This window comes from Hyla sarda, chromosome 9 (genome assembly GCF_029499605.1).
Source record: "Hyla sarda isolate aHylSar1 chromosome 9, aHylSar1.hap1, whole genome shotgun sequence".
In the NCBI taxonomy this organism is placed as follows: domain Eukaryota; kingdom Metazoa; phylum Chordata; class Amphibia; order Anura; family Hylidae; genus Hyla; species Hyla sarda.
Genome location: NC_079197.1, coordinates 166163435 through 166187009, shown reverse-complemented (window position 1 = coordinate 166187009; position 23575 = coordinate 166163435). Strand labels below are relative to the sequence as shown.

The window sequence follows — 23575 nt, the reverse complement described above, 5'->3', positions numbered from 1 at the left end:
GCCTTCAGCTTTGGGGAAACTGCAACTCCCAGCATGCCTTGGGAGTAATGGTTTTGCAACAGCTGGGGGCACCCTGCTGTACAACCATTCTGTGTTCTATCTAGAGCCAAATCTGAATGTGGGCTTAAAGGGGTACTCCGGTGGAAAACAAATTTTTTTTTTAAACAACTGGTGCCAGAAAGTTACACAGATGTGTAAATTACTTCTATTTAAAAATCTCAATCCTTCCAGTACTTATCAGCTGCTGTATGCTCCAGAGCAAGTTGTGTAGTTCTTTCCAGTCTGACAACAGTGCTCTCTGCTGATACCTCTGTCCATGTCAGCAACTGTCCAGAGTAGGAGAGGTTTGCTATGGGATTTGTTCCTTCTCTGGACAATTCCTGACATGAACAGAGGTGTCAGCAGAAAGCACTATGGTCAAACTAAAAAGTAGATTTTTTATACTTACTGTAAAATCTTTCTCGGAGGATCCATTGGGGGGACACATGAGCCATGGGTATATCTTGCTGCCACTAGGAGGCTGACACTAGGCATTAACAAAAAAAGAAGTCGTCCCTCCTGGCAGGATAAACCCCGCCCACTGACTTTGAGCTAATCAGTTTAGTCCCAAAGCAGTAGGAGGGAACCGAAAAACCATTACAGAAGTCCGAGTAAGGCCCAGACAAAACAATCGAACAAACCCACTGACAGGCAACCGACCCCCAGGTCAACAAACTACTAACCAACGGGGTGGGTGCTGTGTTCCCCAATGGATACTCCGAGAAAGAGATTTTACAGTAAGTATAAAAAAAATCTACTTTTCTCATTCGGCTCCATTGGGGGACACAGGAACGGTGGGACGTACTAAAAACAGTCCCCGGGGTAAGAAAGCAGAACACAGCCAGACAGAAAATCAGGACGGAAGGCAACGCCACCGCCGCCTGCAGCACTTTACACCCAAACTGGGCGCCAGCAGTCGCGGAAGTGTGCACCTGGTAGAACTTGGTGAACGTGTGCACGGACGACCTGTGGCCGCCTTACACACCTGCAGGGCCGAAGCCCTGTTGTGGACCGCCCAGGGGGCCCCCACAGAGTGGGTGGAATGAGCCGTAACCCGGAAGGGAGGAGCCTTCCCTTTAGAACGATAGGCCTCCGATATGGCAGACCGGATACACCAGGAGATGGTTGCCTTAGAAGCCAGAAGTCCCTTGCACCGGCCTTCCGGAATGCCAAAAAGTAATGGTGGCGGAGAGAAAGACTTGCAGAGCCTTGACCACATCCAATTTGTGGAGAGAGCGCTCCTTGGGATGAGAAGGAGCCGGGCAGAAAGAGGGAAGGACAATATCCTCATTCAGATGGAAAGCGGAGACCACCTTGGGGAGAAAGGACGGTACCAGCCGAAGCACAGCCTTGATCTGATGAAGGACAAGAAAGGGAGAGCAGCAGGAGAGAGCCACCAATGCAGACACCCGCTGGATGTAGGTAACAGCGATGAGAAAGGACACCTTCCAAGAAAGGAAGCGGAGAGAGACATCCCTGAGGGGCTCAAATGGGGCACCTTGCAAGGCGCCGAGTATCAGATTCAGATCTCAGGGCGGAGTGGGGGACCTGTATGGAGGAGCCTCGTGAGCCACACCCTGAAGGAAGGTGCGAACATGTGGGTCGGATGCAAGGGGGGGCTGAAAAGGCTGGAAAGCGCCGACACCTGCCCCTTAAGGGAACAGAGTTCCAGACGCGTTTCCAGCCCCGCCTGCAGAAAGGAAAGCAGGTTTTGGCAAGGAAAAAACAACCAGAGACAGGGACTGGGCTTCGCAGCATCGAAAGTAGGCGTGCCAGGTGCAATGATAAATCCTGGCAGAGGACTGCTTGCGCACCTGAAGCATGGTGTGAATGACCCTGACAGAGAAACCTCGAGCCCCCTCAGCACTGTGGTTTCAACCGCCATGCCGCCAAATGCAGCGGCAGTGAAACGGGGTGGCAGAGAGGACCTTGGAAAAGAAGGTTGGGACGATCCGGAAGCCACATGGAAACATCCGCCACGAGACGAACCACGGGCGCCGTGGGCCAATCCGGAGCCACAAGAACTGCTGAGATGCCTTCCACCTTGAGCTTCCTCGCTACCCTGGGCAGGAGGGGAAGTGGAGGGAAGAGGTAAGGAAGGGCAAACTATGCCCAGGGAATGACCAACACATCCAGATTCAGAGCCAGAAACTTGGCCACGAACACGGGAACTTGAATGTTTAGACGGGACTCAAAGAGGTCCACGTCCGGGGTCTCTTAACAGTTGCAAATTGCTACAAACACCTCCGTGTGGAGAGATCACTCCTCGGGGTCGGGCGAGGAGCGACTCCACTTCCCAATTGTCCACCCCCGGAATGTGGGTCACCAAGATGGAGGGAACCTGACGCTCCGCCCAGACCAGAATACTTGTTACCTCCACCATCGCAGAGAGGCTGCGAGTGCCCACCTGGCGATTGATATAAGCCACTGCCGTGGCGGCGTCCCTCTGAACTCGAACCGGACGACCTCTGAGGAACAACTCCCAGTGGAGGAGACAAAGAATGATGGCCCGAAGTTCCAGGACATTGATGGGAAGACAGGCTTCTTGGGTAAACCAATGGCCCTGAACCATGCGGTCACGTAAAACACCCCCCCAGCCGAGGAGACTCGCATCGGTCGTTAAGACCTGACAACACAGCGGGAGAAACAAGCGTCCCTCCCGGAGAAGAGGAGAGCGGAGCCACCAAAGGAGAGACTGGTGAGCTGCGAGGGGCAGACTGATCTGGAGGTGGAGGGACAATTGAGATTTGTCCCACAGGAACAGGATGGCCACTGGAGAGGGAGACACCGGAACTGGGCAAAGGGAACGGCTTCCATGGCCGCCACCATCTTGCCCAACACTGCCATGCAAGTACGGATGGCCACTGGTTCCAGGCAGGGTAAGAGACAAATCCTGGCATAACCCTAGCTCTTGCGGTGTAGAAACAAAACCCCAGAAAATCCAGCGACTGAGGCAGAGATTGTATTTCACCCAATTGATCACCCAGCCGAAACTGGCCAGGGTCTGAAAGTGTAATGTTTAGACTCTTGATTTTGGGCCAAGGACAAAGCCTTGATCAACAGGTCATCCAGGTAAAGGACACAGACACTCCCCAAGAGTGGAGAATAGCGATCGCTAAGACCTTGGTGAAGACCCTGGAAGCCGTGGCCAATCAGAAGGAAAGAGCTCCAAACTGAAAAGGTCCTGCAGGGACGGCAAACCGGAGGAACCGTTGGTGGGCAGGAAAAAGGGGGATGAAGAGGTAAGCATCCCGGATGTCCAAAGACAGGAATTCACCCTGGTCCATGGACGCAACCACAGAGAGATTCCATTCAGAAGTGCCGCAGGTGCCGATTGAGGAGCTTCAAAAATAGAGAATCCAATGGACCGTTCCCCCCTCTTTTGGGAACGACAAACAGATTTGAATAAAACCCCCAAAAAAACTTTCCTGGGATGGAACTGACACAATGACCCCCTGTGCAAGGAGGTTGTGGAGCACCGACTGAAAAGCAGCAGCCAGGGCAGGAGAGCAGGGAGGACTGGACTGGAAAAAAAGGATCCCAGGGAAAAGAACCAAGCTCTATAAACGACGTCCCGAACCCAGGAATCCTGGACCTGCGCCAACCAAACATCCCGAAAGAGAGACAGGCGACCACCCACCCGAGAGAAAGACTCGGGTGGGGGCGCCCCTTCAGGAGGAGGTAGGCTTGCGGATACCTGGTTTGGCGGAAAAGCATCCAGAACGGCAGTCCTGCTTCCAGGAGGGATGCGCTTTGAAGGAAGGAGCCTTCCAAGACTGCAAGGCCGCTGGCTTGTCCTGGCGGCCCGAGGCAAAGGACCGAAAGGACTGTAGTGAAAAGGACTTGCTGCGCGAATCGGTGCGAAGAACCTTATTTTGCGGGAGCAGAGAGCTCTTACCGCCCGTAGCCTCAGAAATAATTTCATCCAGTCGTTTTCATAAAAGACGGCCACCAGCAAAAAGTATCTCTGAGGGATTTCTTGGCATCGGCATTCCAGGCCTTCAGCCACATAGAGCGGCGGATAGCAACCAAATTGCCCGAAGCAAAGACTGCACAATGTGCAGACTCTAGAGACGCCGAGCACAAATAATCACCAACGTTGGAGATCTGGAGAGCCAGGTCAGCCAGATCATCTGGAGGAGCCCCAGATAAAATGCCTTGGCGAAGTTGAGAAGCCCAGGCTGACAACGCTTTTTACACCCAGGTTGTGACACCATGTCCGACAGCTCCTCGGCCTCCAAGTGTGGGTCCGAGTCAGAGTCCTCCAGTTCCCCAGGAGATCGGGAACGGGCAGTGGGAAGCTCTAGATACAGGCCTAATAGACCTGGAACGGCAGACCAGGGATCGGGAGAGGCCTTCAGGACAGTGATCACGAGAGCAAGGGCGCCGCCTGGCAGATGGGGAGAGGGAGCGAGAGCGGCGTGGAGACGTCCCCTCAAGAGAGGAGTCAGAGTAAATGACCCTAGCTTGCTTGTGAGAACGCCGGGAGGAGCAGCCAGAGGAAACTGAAGGAGCCTCCCAGGAGTGAGGGCGCAAGGAGGACCGCTTTAAGGCAGAAGCTATCTCCCTGGAAACCTGTGTCAGATCAGAGATCGTCAGAGAGAGGAGACCCAAACTGGGGGAGGATCAGGGTCCGCATTCTCCAGGGAGCCATCCTGGGCGGAAGGCACAGGAAAACTGGGACGTGAAGCGGAGCAGGCAGAACAGGTGGACTCAGCTGAACCACCAGGCATTTTAGACTTACAGCCCGTACAGGAATAGAATTTAACTAAGGCAGCGACCGCTTGTCTGGGGCGAGGTTCGGTTCTTGGGTCGGACATGGAAAAGAACCCAATAGATAAGTCAGCCAAACCCAGAGAAGAAAAGGAACAAGCTCACCCAGGTTCCTGTGTCCTGAAACAGCTGGAGCAACAGGTGGAGGTCCCTTGCAGAAGTGGAGGTCCCCTATAGAGGTGGAGGTCCCCTGCAATGGTGGGGTCTCAAGCAAGGGTGGAGGTCCCGGGCAGGGAGAACTTGCAGAAACAGCAGCGTGCCAAGAGAAGGAGCCCACAGTAGAGAGCAGCGTGACGGCGAGAGGGAGAAGGAGACCAGAGATTACGTCACCGGCAAGGAACAGCCCCCCCTGGGAAGGTGTGTATTTACCTCAAAAAGAGCTGTACCACATACTCACCCACTGAAGTTTTCAACCAGCCTTGTGCCACACTGCATCATACCAGGCTGCAGAGCAGTGCGAGCAGGGGCAAGAGGGGGCCGGGACCCAAGGCTCATCCCTAGCGCTGGTCGGTGGCAAGAAGGGGTTAACGGCCCATACTCTATGCACCATGCCCCTTCCTCGCAAGTGAGGGATCAGGCAGCGCCATGCTCCTGTCACCCCAACCTAAAGAAAATTAACAAAGTAGAGAAAATCTAAACTCTAGAAAAACTAAAAAACAATAAAGAAAAAAGCTCCAAACCTGAGTCTGCCTCCTACTGACACTAAGCTAAAAACTGATTATATCAGAGTCAGTGGGCGGGTATATCCTGCCAGGAGGGGTCGGCTTCTTTTTTGTTAATGCCTAGTGTCAGCCTCCTAGTGGCAGCAAGATATACCCATGGTTCCTGTGTCCCCCCCAATGGAGCCGAACGAGAAAAGAACTACACAACTTCCTCTGGAGCATACAGCAGCTGATAAGTACTGGAAGGGTTATGATTTTTTAAACAGAAGTAATTTACAAAATATGTATAACTTTCAGGCACCAGTTGATAAAAATAAATAAATAAAAAGTTTTCCACCGGAGTACCCCTTTAACCGGTTACTGTCATTAGAAACAACTTTTGACATGTTACCCAAATGTGTAAAATGTTGTGATCGCACCAGGTCACCAGTTATAAGTCGGAGAAGAAGGTGGCACTGCTGTTCACTGTTCTGTCTATGCAGAGGAAAGGTCGGATTTGCCAGGCGGGAAGTGGAGTGATGCAGTATTTTTTTCTCAGCTTGTGACTAGTGATTAGAGATGAGCGAACTTACAGTAAATTCGATTCGTCACGAACTTCTCGGCTCGGCAGTTGATGACGTTTCCTGCATAAATTAGTTCAGCCTTCAGGTGCTCCGGTGGGCTGGAAAAGGTGGAGACAGTCCTAGGAAAGAGTCTCCTAGGACTGTATCCACCTTTTCCAGCCCACCGGAGCACCGGAAAGCTGAACTAATTAATGCAGGAAACGTCATCAACTGCCGAGCCGAGAAGTTCGCGACGAATCGAATTTACTGTAAGTTCGCTCATCTCTACTAGTGATCGCAGCGAGGCTCCCAGTGCAGTCTGGGCAACATTTCAAAAGTTGTTTTTTAATGACAGTAACCCATTAAAGTGTACGGTAGCATGGTTCACTCCCTGGCTCTCTGCCATCTACATCCTGCTTCACAAGCCCTATTATGAGAGCCGGGGAGTGAAGTACACTACTGTGCACTTCTCTCTGCTAGTTCTTGTAATTGTTGGCAGGCTCCAACCGTCAAAAACTTTTAAATTGTCAAAAGTTTTCATTTTTTAAAATGACAGTGACGCTTTAAACTGAGGCCGCATTAGCGGTCAGCTGATCGAAAGGTATAGCTTTTTATCAGCTCTGAATGGAGAACACGTAAAATTAAAGCAGTCTGATACTCTATGTAGTTGCTCTTCACTCTGGCCCATAGAGGGAGCCTGTGGGGGTCACCTACAGGAGGAAGAAGATTTTACCATATATAGTGTATTGCCACATTGAGGGAAAACAGACTATGGCAATGGTCTCCAACCTGCGGACCTCCAGATGTTGCAAAACTACAACTCCCAGCATGCCCGGACAGCCGTTGGCTGTCCGGGCATGCTGGGAGTAGTAGTTTTGCAACATCTGGAGGTCCGCAGGTTGGAGACCACTGGACTATGGCAACTAGAGATTAGCGAACTTACAGTAAATTTGATTCGTCACAAACTTCTCGCCTCGGCAGTTGAGGACTTATCCTGCGTAAATTAGTTCAGCCTTCAGGTGCTCCGGTGGGCTGGAAAAGGTGGATACATTCCTAGGAAAGAGTCTCCTAGGACTGTATCCACCTTTTTCAGCCCACCGGAGCACCGGAAAGCTGAACTAATTTATGCAGGATAAGTCATCAACTGCCGAGCCGAGAAGTTCGTGACGAATCGAATTTACTGTAAGTTCGCTCATCTCTAATGGCAACCTATGATATAATATTAAGATGAATCCTCTTACATCAGAAAGTCTCCTCTGAGCTTTGTCAGACTCCACTTTAGGTTCTGTAATGACCGCTGCCGCCATCTGCTGGCTGCCATATAGAAAGCCATATCCAGTCCTGAAAAATAAAAAAAGGAAGATTCAGCATCCAGTAAATGTATGGTTCGGGCCCGGCTGCTGTTATTGCCATAGATAGAAGGAGGAGATGTGTTACCGATTCATCCTTAGGCTCCGAGATAAGAATCTAGAAGAGAAGCTCAGGCGATGGTTCAGCATTTCATCATCCTCATCGGGCAGAAGGTCTTCCAATGTGTTGTCGAACTTCTCTACATAGACAAAAAGGGAACAGAGTTATAAGACACTAGAACAGAGCAGACACCTGAGCTGTGGTGTAAATTGAAGACGCTCGGCTCCGGCGCAAAATCTTTAGCAGGGCCCCAGCTATCATGGAAATTGGAAAAAAACGCAGAACAGCTCACCACTTCAGTATGAATACGCATCAAATCCATGGCATCGATAGGAGATGGAAGCTCGGAATATGATGGGTCGTATCCCACGTAGGGATGAACCATAAGAGTAAAAAGGTGCAGATCCGGCTCCCAAGAAAAATAGTGGATTAAAACCTTAAACTTTAATAGTACATATTAAAAACAAAAAAGACAGCAACAGGTCACTGAAAAAAAAAAAAAAAAAAAAAGGCTGACGCGTTTTGGGCTATAATGTTAGCCCTTAATCATGGTAGTATGCCATGATTAAGGGCTAATATAACCCGAAACGCTTCGGATTTTTTCTCTTATTTTCAGTGACATGTTGCTGTCTTTTTGTTTTTAATATGGACTATTTAAGTTTAAGGTTTTAATCCACTATTTTTCTTGGGAGCCGGATCTGCTCCTTTTTCTCTTATGGTTCCCCAGCAATAATGTTTCATTTATATTAGAGCTTGACAAAGTTACCAATCAAGGAGCCAGCAAAAAGTTAGGAGCTAGGATGCCACACGTCACATCATCAGTCATTAGTGTCTCCCCCCCCATCTCTTCGTGTCAAAGTCAACCTAAATATGAAGCATGGCCGATGATTGGCTGCTGCGGTCAACTGACGTCTGCTGGTCATGTACCGGCGTGCAGACCGAAGGCAAAACATGGGATAAATGCGGGAGCAGAGGGGGAGGGAACTAAAACAGATTATATATATTTTTTAAATGGACAATCCTTCTGTCAGGACTGACAAAAACCTAGGTGCCAACACAAAATTACCAGTCGCCATGCCGGCCTGGCGCCTGGGATTTGTCCAGCTCTGATTTATAGAACTGAGCTACTCATATATGAAAGAGACCTTATGGGCCCTTACAGCAGATGGGCCCAGATGCAACCTTCTGCACCCCCTATTGTTACACCCCTGCCCCTGGGATGTGCATTGAAGTCTGTTAAAGCCTGGGTAAGCAGAGTCTCTATTTGTTTTATACATACGTCAGAGGCTAAAAAATGCTCATGATTTATACAGGATCTGACTACAGACAGTCCACATATATGCATTTCAATGTTGAATAAGTCTTCACTGAACAGAGTAGTGGCCAAAAGTCACTCATCGATAGTAAAGACATGTAAACTGATCCTTAAAGAAATACTCTAGAGCAGAGTCACAACCATGGTGCCTCCAGCTGTTGCAAAACTACAACTCCCAGCATTTGGCTGTCTGGGCATACTCGGAATGGTAGTTTTGCAACAAGAGATCACGGCTCTAGATAAATATAGTAAATATAATAAATATTATTATAATGCCTGTTTTTTTCTTTTTCTCTCAAATGGAAGAATTGTAAGACTTTAGATTTTACCATAAGGCAATAAACGCTGAACCCAATACTTTCCATATTAGATCACCAACCATAGTCACCTTCTGCGAGAGCATCCGCTAATGTGTCAAAGTTCTCCCTCAGAAATGTCTCCTGTTCTGGCGTCTCTGGTCGGACCTGCTCCTCTGTATCATTATCGTCCGATGTCAAGGAATCTTCATCTGCAAAAAGAAAATACAAAAAGTAGTAAAGTCTGGATTTTTCCATGACCTATCAGAGTGAGGAGAAGATTCCTACAAAGGGGTTCTCTCATTTTTTTTGTCCAGTTAGGAAGTGTCAAATCTGCAGATTTTTCATAGTCACTCTTTTGCAATTTGGTCAGCACCAATTCAGCCATGAGTTGCCATTTTTCTGACAAAAGAAAGATAAACCACTTAAAAGGGGTACTCAATTGGTGCCAGAAAGTTAAACAGATTTGTAAATTGCTTCTATTAAAAAAGCCTAATCCTTCCAGTACTTATTAGCTGCTGAATACTACAGAGGAAGTTCTTTTCTTTTTGGAACACAGAACTCTCTGCTGACATCTCTGTCCATTTTAGGAACTGTCCAGAGCAGGATAGTTACATAGTTACATAGTTAGTATGGTTGAAAAAAGACATACGTCCATCAAGTCCAACCAGGGGATTGAAGGGAAGGATGTAAGGGGATAAGGGAAAGGGATGTAGTTTTATAATTCTGCATAAGCATTAATGTTATTTTGTTCCAGGAATGTATCTAACCCTGCTTTAAAGCTGTTAATTGTTCCTGCTGTGACCAGTTCCTGAGGTAGACCGTTCCATAAATTCACAGTCCTCACGGTAAAGAAGGCGTGCCGCCCCTTTAGACTAAACCTTTTCTTCTCCAGACGGAGGGAGTGCCCCCTCGTCCTTTGGGGGGGTTTAACCTGGAACAGTTTTTCTCCATATTTTTTGTATGGGCCATTTATATACTTATATACGTTTATCATATCCCCCCTTAAACGTCTCTTCTCAAGACTAAACAATTGTAACTCCTTTAATCGCTCCTCATAGCTAAGATGTTCCATGCCCCATATTAGTTTAGTCGAGCGTCTCTGCACCCTTTCCAACTCCGCAGTGTCCCTTTTATGAACAGGCGACCAAAACTGAACAGCATATTCCAGGTGAGGCCGTACCAATGCTTTATAAAGGGGGAGTATTATGTCCCTGCCCCTCGAGTCCATGCCTCTTTTTATACATGACAATATCCTGCCGGCTTTGGAAGCAGCAGCCTGACATTGCATGCTATTCTGTAGTCTGTGATCTACAAGTCACCCAGATCCTTCTCTACCAGTGACTCTGACAGTTTAATCCCCCCTAAGACATACGATGCATGCAGGTTATTAGTACCCAGATGCATAACTTTACATTTATCCACATTGAACCTCATTTGCCAAGTGGATGCCCAGACACTTAGTCTATCCAAGTCATCTTGTAACTTATGCACATCCTCTATAGACTGTACTGTGCTACAAAGCTTGGTGTCATCTGCAAAGATAGAAACAGAGCTGTTAATACCATCCTCTATATCATTGATAAATAAATTAAACAGCAGCGGGCCCAGTACTGAACCTTGGGGTACACCACTAATAACCGGGGACCAATCAGAGTACGAATCATTGACCACCACTCTCTGGGTACGATCCATGAGCCAGTGTTCAATCCAGTTACAAACTAAAGTTTCCAAGCCCAAGGACCTTAACTTACCTGTCAGATGTCTGTGAGGGACCGTATCAAATGCTTTGGCAAAATCCAGAAACACTATATCCACAGCCATTCCTCTGTCAAGGCTTCTACTCACCTCTTCATAAAAGCAAATTAGATTGGTTTGACAACTTCTATCCTTAGTAAACCCATGCTGGCTATCACTTATAATACTATTATCCCCTATGTATTCCTGTATGTAATCCCTTATAAGTCCTTCAAACAATTTACCCACAATGCACGTTAGACTTACCGGTCTATAATTGCCTGGCGAAGACCTAGAGCCCTTCTTGAAGATTGGTACCACATTAGCCTTGCGCCAGTCCCTTGGCACAATACCAGACACCAGAGAATCTCTAAATATCATGAACAAGGGTACAGATATTACTGAACTTACCTCTCTAAGAACTCTTGGGTGTAGTCCATCCGGCCCTGGAGATTTGCTTACATTTACTTTACTTAACTTACCTTGTACCATCTCTACATTAAGCCAGTTCAATACATTATATGATGTGTTACCAGCACTGACCTGACCAATGTCAGCTCCTTCTTCCATAGTATATACAGAACCATTATCATTATTAAGGGGTCCTACATGCTCTGTCCTTGGTTTTTTTGTATTTATATATCTAAAAAAATATTTAGGATTAGTTTTGCTTTCTTTGGCCACCTGTCTCTCATTTTGAATTTTTGCTGTTTTTATTACATTTTTACAGATTTTATTAAGCTCCTTGTACTGTTTAAATGTTATAGCTGACCCATCAGATTTGTATTTTTTGAAGGCTATTTTTTTGTTGTTTATTGCTCTTTTAACCTCATTTGTCAGCCATGTAGGATTTAGTTTTAATCGTTTATATTTGTTCCCCTTTGGTATATATTTAGCTGTATAGTTATTTAGAGTTGATTTAAAGATGTCCCATTTACCTTCTGTATCAGTATTTGAGAACACCTCCCCCCAGTCTATGTCCTGTAGTGCAGCCCTCAGCCCAGGGAAATTTGCCTTTTTAAAGTTATATGTTTTTGCTTTCCCCGTCTGTCTTTGTTTTCTACATTTTAAGTCAAAAGTAACTATATTGTGGTCGCTATTACCAAGGTTTTCCCGCACAGTTACATTACCAACCAGCTCTGCGTTGTTGGAAATGATCAGATCCAACAAGGCATCACTTCTTAATAGGTTACTATAGGGATTTTCTTCTACTCTGGACAGTTTTTAAAATGGACAGAGATGTCAGCAGAGAGCTCTGTGTTCCAAAAAGAAAAGAATTTCCTCTGTAGTATTCAGCAGCTAATAAGTACTGGAAGGATTGATATTTTTTAATAGAAGTAATTTACAAATCTGTAACTTTCTGGCAACAGTTGGGAAAAAAATAAAAAATAAAAAGTACCCCTTTAAATTCTGCTCAGATTAGAAACATAGAAGCATCCGCACACACCGCAAGGTATACGACTCTAAGCTCCTATATAGAAATGCCATTGGACTGAGGCTGCAGAGATGCGTGGGCTCAGAGGCAATCACCGGTAATGAGGCCGGAAGAAGAGCACACTGCGCGAAGTTACCGGTGATTAAATAAAACTATATACAGCAATATCTACATACTCTTTCTTCTCTACTAATTTTTACCATTTAAATTATATAATTCAGGTTGCAAAAGGGCACCTCTAGGGGGAGTTTTAATGCTTACTACATACATTTCCCATGTGTCCTCCCTCACAGCTCCATACTCCTAGTAGTGGCTGTGTCTGGTATTGCAGTTTAATCTAGAATGGGGCAGAGCTTCAGGGATCTTAGTTGGGCACGGTCCAATTCAAAAACTTTTTATATGATTTACATCTTGCCAAAACATTAAAGGGGTACTCCGGCCCCAAGACATCTTATCCCCTATCCAAAAGATAGGGGATAAGATGTCTGATTGCGGGGGTCCCGCCGTTGAGGACCCCCGCAATCTAGCATGTAGCACCCACCTGTAAGCACTGCAGGAAGCGTTGGAGACTCTCAGTGTTATGCCTCCAGACCACGGGGACGGAGTATCGTGACATCACGACTCCGCCCCCGTGTGACATCACACCCCGCCCCCGCAATGCAAGTCTATGGGAGGGGGCGTCTCGACCGTCAATTCATTCGGAGCCCCTTGCAGGAAATCGCAGGGGTCCCAGTGGTTGGACTCCCACACAATCTAAAACTTAACCGCTATCCTTTGGAAAGGGGATACATTTTTCTTCATGATACTTTAATATACACTGCTCATAAAAATAAAGGGAACACTTAAACAACACAATGTAACTCCAAGTCAATGACACATGTTGTTGTGCAAATGGAACAGACAACAGGTGGAAATTATAGGCAATTAGCAAGACACCCTCATAAAAGAAGTGGTTCTGCAGGTGGTGACCACAGACCACTTCTCAGTTTCTATGCTTCCTGACTGATGTTTTGGTCACTTTTGAATGCTGGCGGTGCTTTCACTCTAGGGTAGCATGAGACGGAGTCTATAACCCACACAAGTGGCTCAGGTAGTGCAGCTCCTCCAGGATGGCACATCAATGCGAGCTGTGGAAAGAAGGTTTGCTGTGTCTGTCAGCGTAGTGTCTAGAACATGGAGGCGCTACCAGGAGACAGTTCAGTACATCAGGAGATGTGGAGGAGGTCGTAGGAGGGACGCAACCCACCAGCAAGGAGGAGCACTGCCAGAGCCCTGCAAAATGACCTCCAGCAGGCCACAAATGTTTATTTGTCCACTCAAACGGTCAGAAACAGACTCCATGAGGGCCCAACATCCACAGGTGGTGTTGTGCTTACAGCCCAAAACCGTGCAGGACATTTGGCATTTGCGAGAGAACACCAAAATTGGCAAATTCGCCACTGGCGCCCTGTGCTCTTCACAAATGAAAGCAGGTTCACACTGAGCACGTGTGACAGAGTCTGGAGACGCCGTGAAGAACGTTCTGTTGCCTGCAACATCCTCCAGCATGACCGGTTTGGCGGTGGGTCAGTAATGGTGTGGGGTAGCATTTCTTTGGGGGCCCGCACCGCCCTCTATGAGGTAGGTAGCCTGACAGAGGTAGCCTGACTGCCATTAGGTACCGAGATGAGATCCTCAGACCCCTTGTGAGACCATATGCTGGTGCGGTTGGCCCTGGGTTCCTCCTAATGCAAGACAATGCTAGACCTCATGTGGCTGGAATGTGTCAGCATCAATGCCTTCCTCTTGCAGGAACTTCTATGGACTGGCCCGCCCGTTCCCCAGACCTGAACCAGATTGAGCAAATCTGGGACGTTTCGCTCCATCCACCACAGACTGTCCAGGAGTTGGCAGATGCTTTAGTCCAGGTCTGGGAGGACATCCCTCAGACCATCCGCCACCTCATCCGGAGCATGCCCAGGCGTTGTAGGGAGGTCATACGGGCACGTGGAGGCCACACACACTACTGAGCCTCATTGTGACTTGTTTTAAGGACATTACATAAAGTTGGATCAGCCTGTAGTGTAGTTTTCCACTAGGATTTTGAGTGTGACTCCATATCCAGACCTCCATGGGTTGATACATTTGATCTCCATTGATAATTTATGTGTGATTTTGTTGTCTGCACATTCAACTATATAAAGACGAAAGTATTTCATGCGATTAGTTCAGTCAGATCTAGGATGTGTTATCTTAGTGTTCCCTTTATTTTTTTGAGCAGTGTAGAATGGGGCAGAGCTGCAAGGATCTTAATTCTCAGGCTACTACTAAATGCACAGAACTGTATTCAAAAAATGTATGCAAATTGATCTATGCGTATTGTAGAATATGTAACAATTCAGGGTTAAAACTGAACTGCAGAAATAGTGTAAAATAAATCAGAACACTAGATGAGGCATGATGATGGCAATTACCTTGGTCACAGCCGGACAGCAGTCCATTACTGCTATTGCCCTTGTCAAAAGTCCGTTCTTCAATAGAAAAATCACTGAAAACAAAATAGCCAAGAAGAATATAATATATATATATATATATATATATATATATATATATATATACACACACACACACACAGCATGTGACTTCTGAGAGCAGGATTGTGTAGACCTGTTGTGACTTCTTGCAGAGGGATAGTGATGGGGCAAAGACCCTGCTGTGAACACTAGGGGGAAACAACCTGATGCTATGTGTGGGGGGGGGGGGGGGGGGGTTGTTGTACGATGTCTCCTCGAGTATCAAAAATTGCTGCCTCTAAACCTGTCTGCGTTAGGGCTCAATCTCCGCCATCTCAACAAGCCTACACTAGGACCACTCTGAAGTGCAGAGTCTCCATAGGTGGGATTGCGTTTCCAAGAGCATTTTGCCGAAAGAATGAACATGTTCATTCTTTCAGCAGCGTCTGGGGTCTGGAGTTTCTGTAGTGTGAATGGTGCAGCACAATCCCGTTGAAAGCAATGGGAGGTTGCTGCACGTACTGTGCAGCAACCTCCCATTGCTTTCAACGGGATTGTACTTCACCATTCACACTACAAAAACTCCAGACCCCAGACTCTGCTGAAAGAATGAACATGTTCCTCAGCGCAGCTCTGGAGCGGGGTTCTGCTCTGAAAATCCGTAGTGTGAATGGGCCCTTACACTGTATTAGTTACCTTTCCTCCTGCTGGGACAACTGCAGAGATGAAGGGTAGAATATACCAGTGGATTCTAAAGACTGTGACTGAAGATCTGGGTCTTCTAAAGCTGAAGAAGCCTCAGTGATGAACGTCATGTTGTTCAGGAAGTCATTTCCAGCCTCTGACTGCAGAAAATAAGAGAAAGTCAGAGCAGGACTGGAGTGTATTGGGGGTCAGCAGCCAGGAGGGTCACGCCGGTCACTCACCTCCAGCAATTCCTGTAGACTCTTCGGTTCGATGCGTTCCAGGTCTGTGGTCTCGTCCATGAAGGAGTTCTGCTGCCCCGTCTCATTGTCTGGGGTACAGCAGTAGCTCAGGTCATTGCTGTTCAAGAAGTTTCGGATGAGAACGGTGCTGTCACTTTGGGCCCATCGCCCTTGAGGCTGGTATTCGTTTTGGGAAAGGACAACCAGGGGTTCATCCCGGTCTTTATCCTATGGGACCGAAGAATACATGGAAACAATTAATGGTATGAAAAGGGATAGCAGATTTGCTAGGGATGTGGGGAAACAACTCTACAATAATGGGCATTTTTGATACTCAACAAATCCTATATAATCCAGATTATGACCGGATCCAGATTCTAACCTCCCATAAGCTATATCATACTATATACACGCCTGGCTCACCAGCTTCCTTGCCCACAGCGGTAGTCTTCCATTTGTCTGCAGAAAGGTAGGATCTAGAATAAAATAAAAGTGATTTTTGTACAGCTTGTTCATACATAATATCATAGGTTACCATTTCAATGTACTTTACCATTGACTCTTGAGCATAAGAGGAGGACACATTGTTATGGACACAAAAAGCATACAAAATACTGTGGACACATATAGCATTGCTTGCCTTTCTGCCCCAGTTTTGAAACCACTAAATATCTATTTCTTTAGTGGGTCACAGTTTGTACTGCCTGGTTGAGCAGTTGAGTTGAGCTCAGTACTACAATTCCCAGAAGGGATTGCTTTCCTTCAGCTCTTCATTACTGTTTCCCTAGCCCCCCCCCCCCCCCACTCACCCTGCCCACAGCAATCCTGTCATTTCCCCAACCAGGAATTCTGCAGGACATTTCATTTTACAGCAGACTGTCATACAATCAGTAAGATTGCAGCACCTGCTGCACACATTTCCTGTCTGCTCCTCTGCCCTAGAAATTGCTCAGTACAAGGCAGCATGCTGTAAACACGACAATGAAGTGACATAGGGGCAGCCCTTGGGGCAATGTGAATCCCAGGCCATGCCTTTCTGACTGTTATGACTGCTGAACAAAGTGTTTTTTTATGGAGATAAAGAAGTGGAATAAACAGCCAAAGGCATGGCGACATTGTGCATGTTCTAAAGATGTACAGCAAAACAAAAAATGATACCCTATCCTCAGGTGATCCGTACAGGGCCCAGACTCGTCTCCAGCACGTCAGCTGGTCAAAACACGCCCCCTCCATTCATCTCTATGGGAGAGGCAGAGACACTCGTTCGTGTATCTCCGCTTCCCATAGAGATGATGTTTCAACCCGCTGACGTGCTAGGTACAAAAGCGTGCATTGGCAGAGCAGAGTAGGGGCCCCGTATGGGAGATCGCGGCGGTCTGACTGCTGGAACCCACCACCTCCCCGATCAGACACTTACTCCATATCCTGTGGATATCCAATGGATATCTTCTTTAACACACATCAGAATAAACAACAGACTGCCCGGCAAGAGTAGCATAAATAAGCCGACAGCTTCCCTTTAACTGTTTGGGTTCACATCACATTTTTGCCATACTGTTTTCAATCAGTTTTTCTAAAGAAAACCGTATGGCAAAAAAACAGATGGAAAAAGTATGGGAAAAAGTAAACTGTATGCGTTTTTAAACTGCATACTGTTTTTAAAAGTGCATACAGTTCCGTCCGTTTTTATTTAAAAAAAAAAAAAAAAAACATAAGTTTTTGAAAATTATGTCCATTTTAGGGCTGGTTCACATCACGTTTCCCCCCATACGGGAGCGCATACGGCAGGGGAGAGCTAAAACCTCGCGCTCCTGCATGTCTTTCTATGCGCTCCCGTATTTCATTCATTTCAATGAGCCGACCGCAGTGAAACGTTCATTCGGCTCATTTTTGCGCTGTATGCGCTTTTACAACCGGACCTAAAACCATGGTTGACTACAGTTTTAGGTCCGGGGAAAAAGCGCATACGGGGCAAAAATGAGCCGACTGAACGTTTCCCTCCGGACGGCTCATTGAAATGAATTACATACGGGATCGCATAGAAAGGCATACGGGAGCGCAAGGTTTTAGCTCTATCCTGCCGTATGCGCTCCCGTATGGTGGAAAACGTGATGTGAACCAGCCCTTAGAGAGTTTGCTGTGAGAGGGCCGACTCCTGATGAAGCCATTTGCGGGTGGCGATACATGTGGGGTTTAGCACAGTTTCAGTCCCCTGTGGAGTACACAATTGTTTGCCTCACACCTATTTTTGATGTCGGTATGCTTTATTTAAGGGGTGCTGTATTTTTCATTTTCACAGTGGGTGGGGGGTCATAGCATTCAGGACTTAACCTGATGGTTTATTTATGGGGTTTTCTATCTGTGTTTAATAGAACATATTTGACAATATGTACTGCCTTTTGACCTCCCTGGTTTAGTATTGGTGTTATCTTATTTCTGTATTATTTGCCTTTATTAAAGATATTTTGTTAGAACTATGCAGGACTCTTTTTTGCATTTTCGCTTTTTCCCTCCTTCCTTTCTAAAAATGATAACGCTTTAAATTTAGCACCTACAGACCCATATATGGGCTTGTTTTTCGCGTCACCAATTGTACTTTGCAACAACATCACCTATTGTATAACATAATCTGCAGCAAAAGCAAAAAAAAAAAAAAAAATTCTTTGTGGGGTGAAAAAAATAAAAAATAAATTTGTAACTTTTGGGGGGGTCCCATTTCAACACAGTGCAATATTTGGTAAAAATGACATCTTATCTTTATTCTGTAGGTCCATACGGTCTTACAATTTATATAGGTTTTATTTTCATATTTTAAAAAAATGACAAACTACATGCACCAAAATTAGTATGATCCCTATAACTTATTTTTAATTAACGTTTGAGGGCTAATTTTTTGTGCCTTCATCTGCAGTTTTTATCTGGACCATTTTTGTTCTGAAGGGACTTTTTGATCGCTATTTATTAATATTTTTATGGTATATGAAGTGACCAGAAATGCATAATTTTGGAATTTGGCATTTTTTTACGTGTACGCCATCGACCGTGTGGTTTAGCTAACCTAATATTTTAATAGTTCGTACATTTACGCACGCGTTGGTACCTCACATGATTATTTTTATTACATTATTTTATTAAAAAAATGGGAAAAGGGGGAGCGATTTAAACTTTTAATAAAGACTTTTTTTTTTTTTTTTTTTTTTAGGGGCTAAAACATGCAATCTTCTGATTGCATATACTGATCAGTGCTCTGCCATTGCAAAGCACTGATCAGTGTAACCGGCACTCTGCTTCTCTAGCCTGGAGGCATGGAGCAATAGATCGCCGGTCGGACAACGGAGAGGCAGGTAAGGACCCTCCGATCGTCTGGTAAGCTGATCGGGACATCGCGATTTTGTAGCGATAGTCCTGATCAGCTCCGCTGGGCTGCCGGGATTCTTTTACTTTCGTTTTAGACGCCGCAATCAACTTTGATTGTGGCGTCTAAAGGGTTAATGCCGGGCATCGGCCCGATCGCCCGTGCCCGGCATTAGCCGTGGGTCCTGGCTGCCTGTAGCACCCGGGACCCACCGGTTTAACCCGTTCTCTGCTGGTGACAACGGTTTAAACCCGGTAAACAGGACCAGGGTGTACAGGTACGCACGCCCTCAGTCCTTAAGGATCGGGGATGCAGGGCGCATACATACACCCTGTATCCCCAAGAGATTAAACAGATGCACCTAACCAGGCACAGTCTCGACTCAAACGCCACCAAGGATCTTCCTGTTAAAATTCAGGATCAGCACAGCCTCTGTTTCCTTAGTGTCTTACATATGGTGCTCACAAATGAGACACAGCGTGAACATACACTTGAATGAAGAACTTAGCTTGGAGCACTCACCTCGGACGCAATGCCTGATGAAGCGCACCGTTGCGGACCGTTGCCCACCGGCTGAACCCACCCTTCCTTGTTTCATCCTCTCACCTCCTGCTGTACGCTTCACCTGCTACCTGAATAAAGATGTTGTACTGCTGCACGCATTGTGTCAGAGGTGAGTGCTCCAAGTCAAGTTCTTCATGCAAGTGTTTTTTATTTTTTGCATGATACTTTTTTCCCTTCTCTTGTTTTAGTCTGGTGTTTTTACCTGCACTCTTTGATCACATTGACAGGAGGTGCCGACTCTTTGCTTTGTATAGAGCGGGACTACAGGCTGCTCATATATTATATTTAGTAAGTAACCTAGGAGAAAAAGGAGAGAGGATATGCACATTACCTGCTTCAAAGCTGTCTTGTATTGGGGTATCTGGGGACGGCTCATCCACATCACTGCTTCTGTCAAAGAACAAGTCGTCTTGCGAGCTCTCGTCCAGGGGGCAAACCATGAAGGTCTCTCTCCTGGGAAGAACAAAGATCACTAAGAGCCAAAGGGTTTAAGATCTCTCATCATGGGAGCCTATACTCTTCTACTGAAAACCTCAGTATATCCAAAGGTAACAAAAAAAATCACATAAAACTACTATACCTACAAATTGTTACCATGATTAATAATATCATCAAGATTAGAGGCTCGACAGGACGTGATGCGAGGAGGTTGAGAGGCTCCTCCCCCCGCTTCCTGCCCCCTCCATGGACCAAACACATGCTGCTGGTCCGGGACACCGCTCAGCTGCGCTGAAAGCTGGGATGTGAGTGTGCTGGATGGCGGAGCAGAGGGACCTGACCTGACACAGCAGTAGCGAGCGGGGAGCAGTGGACTGTGAGCGTAGTGGCCCCCACATGAACAACAGCACACACAGGTGCCAACAACGCTGCGATCTGGAGTGGAGGCTCAGAAGAGGCAGTGAGTGGGAGGAACCCGGGTCTGTGTTGTGCTGAGAATGCAGGCAGAGTGAGAGTGTGACCCTGGAGGAAGACACACTGAGGAGGCTGATCCATGGCTGCTCCAGGGACCCAGCTGAGATTCGGCGAGATCCTCTCATATCTGTGTTGTTATAAGGATGAAACTGCTGCCACAGTGAACAAACTGTACTAAAAGAATAGGTTTGGGGGCAAGTTTTGCTCGCTTAATAATAAATCCCCCTCGTGGCGATTATAGCTGTGGAGGTGAGCGCTGCCACGCTCACCTTGTATGTTTAAAGCCGATAAAGAAGGTCCTTCTGCATAAGAAATAAGAATTTATCTATAAGAACTGGATTTGGGTGGAAAACCATAATTGGGAAAGTGTATTTTTTTTTCCTCCTGAGTATAAACGACACCTGGTGAAACACCTGTAGCACCGCAGGAGCAGGTCTATAGTCTGCAGATAACTGTGAAACCCCTGAAGCACTGCAGGAGCAGGTCTATAGTCTGCAGATAACTGTGAAACACCTGTAGCACCGCAGGAGCAGGTCTATAGTCTGCAGATAACTGTGAAACCCCTGAAGCACTGCAGGAGCAGGTCTATAGTCTGCAGATAACTGTGAAACACCTGTAGCACCGCAGGAGCAGGTCTATAGTCTGCAGATAACTGAGCTTCTCCTGTGATACAACAAGCTGAAAGTGTCCCTTGGAAATATTTAGTTGGTAATCTTTTCTGAATCTCCCGGCGCAGCGTATGAAATACAAGTGACTGTTCTGGATAGGACAATATATTGGCAACTGGAGGATAAGATGGCACCCAAGCTGAATAAAACACATAGCCCAACAAAGGACGCTAAAGCAGCTGGGAAAGTGGATAAATATTTTGTCTCGCCGGGGGCATTGCCTAGAAATCGTGGACAAAATAAAACCAATGCAGGAGATCTGGGATTAGATGGCTCTATAATGGAGAAGGAAGGGGATGTTCCCCAACCTGCCCTAGATAAAATATTAGCGGCAGTTGCAAAATGTAATACTTCCATAGATGTTCTGTCCAATCAAGTGGGGGTTATTGGTGTGGAAATCAATTTGATCAGGGGAGATCTAAAGAAAGTCAGGGAGAGGTGTACAGAGGTGGAGACGAGAGTGTCGGGTGTGGAAGATGAGGTCCATAAGTTACAATCTGAAGTACAGAGGATGTCAGGGGAGAACAAGTTATTAAATCAAAAATTGACACAATTTGAAGACCGCTCCAGACGGGGGAACCTTAGAATCTTGGGTTTCCCAGAGGGAGCGGAAAGTAAAGATGTGATAACTTTTATCCAAACATGGTTGATTGCGCAGTATGGGGAGGAAAACCTCTCTAAACACTTTAGTGTGATACGTGCGCATAGAATTCCATTCCAACCCCCGCCAGTAGGGGGCAGACCACGTACCATAATACTTAAACTCCTGAATGATAATGACCGTGACAACATCTTGAGAATAATGAGGAAAAAAAAGGAGATAGAATTATGCTTTTCCCAGATTATGCAATTGAAACACAGAAGAGGAGATATACTTTCAGGGAAGTTAAAAAGAGACTTGCACATAATGGAATCAAGTTTGCTTTAATGTTCCCAGCCAGGCTGAAGGTTTTTTACAACAATGAGATGTTCTTTTTTTCTAGCGCAGTAGAAGCGGTGGACCGGGGATTGAAAAATAGTGGTTAAGGTCCGAGGGGGGGGGGGGGGGGGGGGAACAATCACGTAAGGCTAGAGATTTGCCCGAGATGTCAGGTCACCGGGTGGGAGGTCGGAGGGAAGGGGAAGGATGGGGGGGGGTTGGGGAACCCTGGGGAAGTTGGTTTTTTTTTTGACCTTTTTTTTTCTCAAATGTTATTTTATTTTTTCTCTTCCTTCTCACTACGGTGTCTATTGTGTTCAACTGGACTGTAAGAGAATGACCGCGGATGACTGTTAAGGCTGTGGTATGGAATGTACGAGGACTTAAAAGATCAGCGGTAATGGGAGTTATTATGAAGCACGCACCAGGTCGGGTTAGTTGAGACACATTTAACGAGAGAAACTGTAATGGTTTTGAATCGTAATGTTTGGGGACATTATTACCATTCTCTTCATACAGCATATTCACGGGGGGTTTCGGTGTTAATCCGTAGAAACGTAAATTGGGAATTAATTAGAAAAAGGGTAGATGATGAGGGGAGGTTTGTTTTTTTTATATGGGAGACTACAAAATGTAAGATGTGTATTAGCATTTGTATATATACCCCCGCCTTTCTCATCCGCGGTCCTTCTTAAATTATTTGATTTTTGTGTGAGTTGCGGAGAATGCCCTGTGTTTGCCATGGGGGATATGAACTGCGTCCTAGATGAGAGGTTAGATAGATGGAGGGCAAGCGGGAGTAAAGGAGAGGTGGGCTGCACTCCCCTGGCGAAAGTATGTAATGAACTGGGACTCAGCGATATTTGGAGGATTTACAACCCTCAAAAGAAAGAATATTCATGTTGGCACAAGAACTGTCAGTCTATGTCCAGAATAGATATATGTCTGGGAAATGACTCTAGTTTAAATAAGGTGATAAAAGTACATTATTGGGTTAGATGTCTGTCGGACCACGCGGCTCTAGAAGTACTGATAAAAACAGAGGAAGAGATGGGTTCCAGAAAATTAACCCCTCACTGGTTAAATTTGATAGAGAATGCCACAATAGAAAAAACTTGAGGGAGTTTTTTGCAAACAACTGGGGCACAACAAGTGACTGGGAGACCTGTAAAGCTTCCATAAGAGGGGAAATAATAAGAGCAATAAAGTGGGGGGGGGGGGAAAGAGTTTAAATCAAAAGAGGAGGGCTGAATAAGTAATAAGGGATACAGAGAAGGAATATACACAAAATTCATCAGAAGAGAGTAAGGAAAAATTAAATAAGCTACAAAATGAATTTAATGAATATATGTTGGAAAAGAGTAAAAATAAATTGATTTTTCAAGGCCAGCAAAGATTTGTACAGGAAAGGAGGTCTAACAAGTATTTAATGGCAATTGTCTCAAATCAACACACTAAGCAAAGAATTTCTGGGATAAGGATAAGGGTAAGGATAAGTTTTTGCCTACGGTCGGGAAACCGCATACGTCC

The 23575-nt window shown here is 46.2% G+C and overlaps 1 protein-coding gene across 1 annotated transcript in view; it reads right to left on the bottom strand.

Moving 5' to 3' along the window:
- The window catches only part of LOC130290949 (WD repeat-containing protein 62-like), a 67079-nt gene that overhangs the window by 6576 nt on the left and 36928 nt on the right, over positions 1–23575 (bottom strand). Inside the window, exons 20-27 of the mRNA XM_056539212.1 lie at positions 19878–19999; positions 16051–16103; positions 15628–15855; positions 15398–15546; positions 14663–14736; positions 9130–9249; positions 7454–7565; positions 7258–7357 (exon numbers count right to left, since the gene is read on the bottom strand). Coding sequence (XP_056395187.1) covers positions 7258–7357; positions 7454–7565; positions 9130–9249; positions 14663–14736; positions 15398–15546; positions 15628–15855; positions 16051–16103; positions 19878–19999 — 958 coding nt within the window. The remainder of the gene's footprint in view (positions 1–7257; positions 7358–7453; positions 7566–9129; positions 9250–14662; positions 14737–15397; positions 15547–15627; positions 15856–16050; positions 16104–19877; positions 20000–23575) is intronic.